Consider the following 7,090-nt stretch of genomic DNA (forward strand, 5'->3'; position numbering starts at 1 on the left):
CCTTGTCCCCCGGCGTGTCGGGGGGGCTGACGGAGGGCAGCCCCCGCTTCTCCACAATCACGCCTTTGGTCAGGTACGAGCTCCAGAGGTTCTCTGCGAGGCAGCAGGAGGCCAGGCAGCACAGCTGGCGTGAGGAGGTGCCGGAGAGCCGCCTGCACCTGGCACAGCACCCTCCCGCCCCGCAGCCCAAAGGGACAGAGCATGGGGGCATCCAGCACCGACTCCCCGAGCCCTGGCCTCACTAAGTAGCCAGCATGGCCAGCAGCTGGGGCCGCTGGCATCTGGTGGGCAAGGGATGGGGCATTGCTGGCATTGTCCCCACAAGATACTGGAGCAGCTGACATGGGATTGCAGTAGCAAATAATTAAGAGGGTAATATAATTAATGCTGATCAACACAGGTTTAAGGAAAGTGGATCGTGTCAAAGTAACTTGATAATGTTTTTGATGGGATTATGAGTGCGGGGCTGATGTAACAGGCTTAGTGTCCCTCCGCGTGCTGCCTTGGCCGCAGATCGCTGTGAGAAACTGGAGCAGCAGAGAGCAGCCAGTGCCCGGGCATGGCGGGGAGAGGCTGACAGCCATCGGCATGGCATTGCAAAGGGGCTGCTGAGCGGGTCCAAGGGGCCCCACAGGGACCAGCCCTCAGAACCCGGCACTGAGCACCCCTCCCCAGCCACGTGACCTCCCCTGACCGCTCTCGGGTGACAGACAGGGCTGGCAGCCCCCACCAAGACAGCTCTGCCCAGCTCATCCTCTCAGAAAGGCATGTTCCTCCCTGCAGGGAGACCCGGTGCCTGGGGCACAGCCAACCCCAGCCACCTCTGCTGGGACCGCGCGGTGACACCCCGTCTTGAGATGCTGCCAGCCCGGTCCCCGTCACCACCAGCCGCCCCAGAGCCGGGTCCTGGCTCTGTCCCATGTGCCCCAGATGCAGGAGCATTTGCTGTCTGCTGCCCTGACAAAGACTGGCCGGGCCGGGTGGGGAGTCTGCATCCCCTCCCCAGCAGGACCATTGCCAGCAGGAGCAGGCTGTACCCAGCAGCCAGGGACTCCTTATCTGCCCCACAAGATCTCAGCATGGGATGCCATCGGGAGCCTCCTGAGCACCCAGCAAACACACTCCACCACATCACCGTGACACGGCCTGGCAGCCGTAGCCCCAAGCACCATGCACTTAGCCAAGTCCAAGCTCCCATGCCTGGGTCCATGCAGCCACCATGGCAGGGATGGGCTGGAGCAGCCCCTGCAGCCGCCCCGGCGCAGTCTCAGCCTCAGCACCCAGCAGAGACACAGCCGGGGCTGCCCCGCGGCAAGCACCAGCCGTGCCCAAGTGCCCCAGCCCCTGCCTTGCTCCACAGGACCTGCCGGAGATGGAGCCACCGTGAGCTCACCACGTGCACCCGGCATGCTGCACAGCTGGCACAGCCACTGCCCTGACACCCAGCCTGGCACTGCAGGAGCGCCTGGCCCGGCTGCTGCACCAGGGAAGGGCTGATCCTGCTTGCGGCTCTGCAGGCAGGGAAGCCTGACAGGGTGCTACACTCCTGAGCTCTGACACCCGCCCCAGCGCGGGAGCACCCAGAGCAGGTCCTGCCAGCACAGTCCTGCAGAGCAGGGGTCTGCAAACACCCCTGAGCATGGCACTGAGCATCGGCCTCCGCCACCCACTGCAGAGTGTGAACACCTGGCAAATGTACCAGCAGCTCTGGAAAAACAGGTCAAAAGTGGCTCCTCCCAGCAAATTCACGAGTTTTTCTGCGGCCCTGGCCACTCTCCCGGCGCGGCTGCGGCCGCAGCAGCAAAGTGCCCCTGAGGGGCAATCACTCCTCGCGAAACCTCAGATCAATACCAGCCTTTCTGAAGGCCAAGAGGAAGCAGAGGGAGGATTTATTCCTCCCCAGCCTTTGGGCATCCTTCGGAGCTGTCCTGCTGTGGTCTGGCTGGCACAGACCATGCACGGGCGTCCGCAGCACCCAGCTCGGTTGTGCAGTGCAGGAGTCCGTCCCGCTGCCCAGCGTGGCGTGAGCACAGCTCACTGCACCCGAGGGGCAGAGCAGCTCACGGCAGGGATCACCCGCACGCCCCCTCACCTGGACCTGGCACTGCCCACCTGCCCCCACAACACCTGCCTGGCATGCCTGAGGGGTTGGCTACCCATGTGCACGATGGCCCCCCGCAGCACTGCCCCTCCACCAGCCCTGTCAGAGGAGCTGCCTGGCAGGCATGGCCGCTGCTCCACCACGGCTCCCCTAGGGCTTGTCCTGCGCCTCGGTCCCCGTGCCCACATCCCCATGCCTCCGTCCCTGCTCCTCCATCCCCCTGCCTCCATCCCTGTGCAGGTTCCTGTGCCGTGCCCACCTTGGATCAGGCCGCTGGCAGCACCGGGGATGCCCTCGATCTCGGTCACGTTGTTCATGGTGAAGTACTCATCACAGGTGGCATTGAGGAAGCGGGAGGTGCAGAAGAGCTCCCAGAGCTTGGAGCCCACAGTCTCGTTCCCCTCTACCACCATCTTGGTGCAGAGGTCGAAGCCGTGGCGCGAGAGGGTCCTGTTGCCCAGGAGGCAGATCCTGGGGGGTGCAGGCACTCAGCCGTGCGCCTGCGTGCCCCGGGCCCTGCCACAGCCCCGCAGGATGCCGTACTCACGGGAAGCTTGGTGGGTCAAAGGCCGACTTGATGACACCAGCGTAGATGGCGAGGATGGAAAGGATGACACAGCCCAGGAAGACCAGGGCAAACTTGTTGACATATTTGACCCCCACGAACACCACGGTGGCCATGCAGGTCAGCACGCAGGTGCCATACACACGCATGTTGTTGAGCATTGCAGCCGCCTCCCCACTGGCGTCCTCTGCCTTGAAGATGGCCATGGCCGGGAAGATGTAGGCCTGGGAAAGAGTCATGGCATTACCACCCAGTTAATGGCCCCGTGGAGGGGACCCCGGGGAAGGGTCCCTCAGCCCCACTGCAAAGCTCCCTGACAGGCCACGAGGAGCGGGCAGCAAGGGCAGGTGAGGGCAGAGCTGCCCTGCTGGGACCTGAGCCCTCGGCACCGACCGGGGGGAAGGACCAGGCACGTACCAGCAGGATTTCGATGGTGCCCAGGATGTACATGGCGCCGGCAAAGGTGGTGCCCAGGTAGAAGCAGAGCCCCACAGCCCCACCAAACTCAGGTCCCAGGGAGCGCGAGATCATGTAGTAGGAGCCACCCGCTGCCAGAGAGAGCAAAGATGGGTCCCAGCCAGACCCCAGTGGCACCCCCAGCCCTGCCAGGCATCCTGGAGGGCAGGATGGAGCCAGGGCAGCCCTGGACCCTGCTCCTGCACAGAGCAGGACGCAGTCCCCAGGGCCCCGGAGCAGCAGGAGCGACCGTGCTGGCAGAGCCATTCCCCGGGAGCCCAGCAGCCAGGTGTGATCGCCGTGGGGACACGTGTCCCCTGGGACACCAGACAGGCACTGGAGCCCCAGGGACATGGACCATGCCCTGCTCCATCCTCCCAGAAGAGCCCTTAGAGCTGGGCTGCCGGGATCAATGGTCCCACTGCGGCAGCAGAATGATAAATAGCTTTAATTACACCCTGCGCTGAGGCTGTCAATGCCATGCCCAGCCTGGTGGACCAGCCAGGCCAGCACAGCTCACCTGCTCCCAGCTCCCCAGGGCACTGTGGGGCTGGGCATGCTCTGGGGGAGGCAGCCCAGGGGCACCCGCACGGCCAGACCCCACTGGTGCCTCCCCGGAGGTAGAGACCGCACGCAGAAGCATCTTCGCATCTGGCACGGCTCAGGGAGGCCAGTGGGAGAGGCCGCCCCACCGCCCAGCCGGCGGTGCCCAGCATGCCCGGCTCCCCATCCTCCTGCCGGCATGTCTCCCTGGCTCCCCCACGGCCTCGCCAGTCTGGCGGAGGGAGGAGCTGCGGCTGGCAGCTCTCTCTGCCATCTGCACCTCGCGGCTCTGGGGATGGGTGGCAGCTCCAGCTCCACGCTCCCCCCGGGGCCATGGGGAACCCGCGCGGGCTGGTGGCAGAAGGCCAGGGAGTGGCTGGCGGCAATGTCTGCCCTCCCGTGCGTGGCGCGGGGCAGCTCCAGAGTTCAGCCGGCACGGCCCAGGGCGCGGGACAGCCTCGGGGGGGATGCTCTCTCGGAAAATCCCTTTGCTGGGAAAAGCCCTTTGCCACCTGGCCCTTCTGGGGCACAGGGGCCCCCACAGGTGCCCAACCCGGCCAGCTCCCCTTGCCCCCAGCCCCCAGCGGGACAGCCTCGGGGGGATGCTCTCTGGGAAAAGCCCTTTGCCACCTGGCCCTTCTGGGGCACAGGGGCCCCCACAGGTGCCCAACCCGGCAAGGAGCCAGCTCCCCTTGCCCCCAGCACACACACGGACAGGGGCTCGGCTCTACCTGGCACCACGCCATTGGTGGCGATCGCGCTCATGGAAATGGCCGTCAGCATTGTCTGCGGGAAGAAACACAGTGTTGGCACCCGGCAGAGCTCCCTCCTTGCTGGGGCAGAGGGACAGGGCAGCGGGAAGGGAGAGCTGGGGCCATGCTGGGACATGGGGCTCCCTGGGGCCACGCTGAGATGTGCCACAGGGACGGGATGCCTGGGGGAGAGCCGGATGGATGGATGGATGGATGGGCAGGCAGGGTGGCTGGCCGGCAGTACAGCTGGGGGGCTGAGCCCCTTGGAGGGACTGGCAGTGCTGTGAGGGGCAGGGGGTCCCCAGGCTGCCCCGGACGCTGCCTGTGTTCAGTCCCTCCAGCCTCTGCCCTGGGGTCACTGTCCTGGCGGGATGGCTCACTGCAGCATGGTGTGCAGGGCCAGGGCAGGGGACTCCCCGCCACAACCCCCCCGCATGGCAGCTACGATCTGGGTCGCTATTTGAGCACCGTTCTGCTGCTGATTCCTTTGGGAAGCCAAAGGCTTCTCCTTGCTGTAAGTGAGGCAGGAGCAGGGGCACGGGCAGGGGCAGGGGCAGGGGCAGGGGCACAGGCAGGGCAGGGCAGGGTGGGCCGGCAGCTAGTGCACCTCTCCACAGTCCAGCCAGCCTGGCTGGTGACCCCCAGACCCCGGGCGAGGCCAGCAGGGGCCCAGCTGGCTCCATCACTCACGCAGGAGCAGCAGAGGAAGACCATGCAGAAGGACTCCATGATGCCGGCGATCCCCACCACCCAGGTGAGGCGCAGGAAGAGAATGACCCCAAAGATGTTCTGGAGGCAGGGCAGGTAGACGCCCATGAAGGTGCCCATCCGCGGGGCCTGCCGAGGGAGCGGGCAGCCATCAGGGCTCACGGGCCTGGCTGGCAGAGGAGCGAGGGGTCCCGCTCCTCCTGCAATGCAGCCAGGGACCCCGGGTGAAACCACCCTCCTGGCAGGGGCCGAGGCACCCAGCTGTCCCTGGGGCAGCCCATGGCCTGGGACTGCACAGGCAGGGGCCAGGAGAAGGGACTGCGTCCCTCCTGCGTCCCTCCTGCGTCCCTCACCTGCACCGGCTTCTTCTTGCCCCCATCATTGTTCTCGGCCTCCTCATGCTCCCGGCTGCCCTGCGGCAGGTTGGTGTAGTTGGCCAGCCCACTCAGCAGGGACGAGACCATGGGGCTGGTGTCCATCTCCTCCTGCAGAGAGCAGAACCCCAAGCTGTGAGGACAGTCCCTGGGGACACCAGCCAGCCCTGGGACTTGGGGACTTTGCCAGATGCCACTCCACCGTCCACCCCGCCGGGCACGGCTGCGACAGCTGGAGGACCCTGGCCTGGGGCTCTGGCATGTCTCGGTGCCCAGGGCACGGGTCGGGGTGCTGTGGGACAGCTGCCCAGCTTGGCCCCCTCCCCAGGAACCCTCCCTGCCCCGCCGCCTGCACGCCCTACCTCGAAGAGGGCCATGTTCTTGCCATCATACTCTCTGCCCTTCTCCAGGTCCGTGCTGTTGATGAAGGGGCTGCTCTCCTTGGGATTGCCATCACCTGCAGAGATGCCACCGGGTCAGCCAGGCAGCTCCCACCCCAGCCCACACTGGGAGAGCATCCACCCCACAGGGCTGCTGCTGCAAGAGGTTGTGGCTGCACCCCAGCTCCTGCAGGAGGGCTGCTGGGGCCATGGGCACCATGCTCATGCCCAGGACAGGAGATGGCAGCCCCTGCATCCCAGCTGCCAGCATCACCTCCTGCGCCACGCATGGGCAGGGGCTGCCTGTCCCCAGGAGCCACGCGCTGCCCTGCCCGGCCAGGCTGGTGCGCGGACCCGCTGGAGCGCATCCACGCAGTGAGGTGAGCGGTGTGGATCCAGGGGGAACCCTCCCGGCAGGATGGCTGGCAGCAATAACTCACGGCGCGGGGCGCCCAGAGCGCACTGGGGCTGCCCAGAGTGCTGCGCCTGCAAGGGCAGGATCCAGCCGGCTGCTCAGCACACCACCACAGACGGGGACAGTCCCAGCGCGGTGCCTGGGAGCGGGGCGGGCGGCTGGATGTCTGGTCCTGCTCCCTGACATGCACCACAGGAGCAGGGGCCATGGCCTCGCCGGCTGCGCCGCAAGTCGGGGAGGCATCCGGCGGTGGCGCCACCAAGGGCAGGTTGCTGCTGCTCTGCCCAGGGCAGTGGAGCTGCCTGCAGCGGCACAGAGTCCACAGAGCTGCTGGGACAGGGTCGCAGCTGCTTGCTGCATTAACGGCCTCATGCAGAAGAAACCCGGAGTCGGCTTAATAGCAAGGAAAAGCCGAGCTGCAGAGCAGCAGAAATAAATCAGACTGGAAATGGAGCAGCAGCGAGGATGGTGCCGCCGGAGCGGCGCAGCCCTGAGCGGAGGCCCAGAGGGGAGGAGGGCAGGGGCCGCACGGGGCTGGGGAGCCAAAGGACATGGTGCTGGGCAGAGCAGCTCAGCACGTGACAGCCCCCGCGGCACAGGGAAACCTGAAACGATTGCCCTGGTCCCCAGACCTGGGCGGGAGGAGAGGGGCTCCCCACCACGCACCCATCCCAACCACCATGGCCCCGCAGCCAGGGCAATAGCACTGCTGGCGGCAGCAGCACCACGGGGCAGGCTGCCTGCACGGGCAGGGTTACAGACCTGCTCCACACCCTGGGCCTGGGGCGAGAGCTAT

The 7,090-nt window shown here is 66.4% G+C and overlaps 1 protein-coding gene across 1 annotated transcript in view; it reads right to left on the minus strand.

Annotated features, from left to right (window-relative positions):
* SLC12A5 (solute carrier family 12 member 5) overlaps window positions 1-5,926 on the minus strand; it is a 25,412-nt gene extending 19,486 nt beyond the window's left edge. Inside the window, exons 1-8 of the mRNA XM_019472147.1 lie at window positions 5,862-5,926; window positions 5,479-5,610; window positions 5,108-5,254; window positions 4,397-4,451; window positions 3,084-3,214; window positions 2,649-2,890; window positions 2,361-2,572; window positions 27-93 (exon numbers count right to left, since the gene is read on the minus strand). Of these exons, the coding sequence (XP_019327692.1) occupies window positions 27-93; window positions 2,361-2,572; window positions 2,649-2,890; window positions 3,084-3,214; window positions 4,397-4,451; window positions 5,108-5,254; window positions 5,479-5,610; window positions 5,862-5,876 (1,001 nt within the window). The 5' untranslated portion in view covers window positions 5,877-5,926. The remainder of the gene's footprint in view (window positions 1-26; window positions 94-2,360; window positions 2,573-2,648; window positions 2,891-3,083; window positions 3,215-4,396; window positions 4,452-5,107; window positions 5,255-5,478; window positions 5,611-5,861) is intronic.
* Window positions 5,927-7,090: the final 1,164 nt, after the last annotated feature.

The sequence above is a fragment of the Aptenodytes forsteri genome, unplaced genomic scaffold, assembly GCF_000699145.1.
Source record: "Aptenodytes forsteri isolate BGI_AS27 unplaced genomic scaffold, ASM69914v1 Scaffold483, whole genome shotgun sequence".
NCBI classification, from domain to species: Eukaryota; Metazoa; Chordata; class Aves; order Sphenisciformes; family Spheniscidae; genus Aptenodytes; species Aptenodytes forsteri.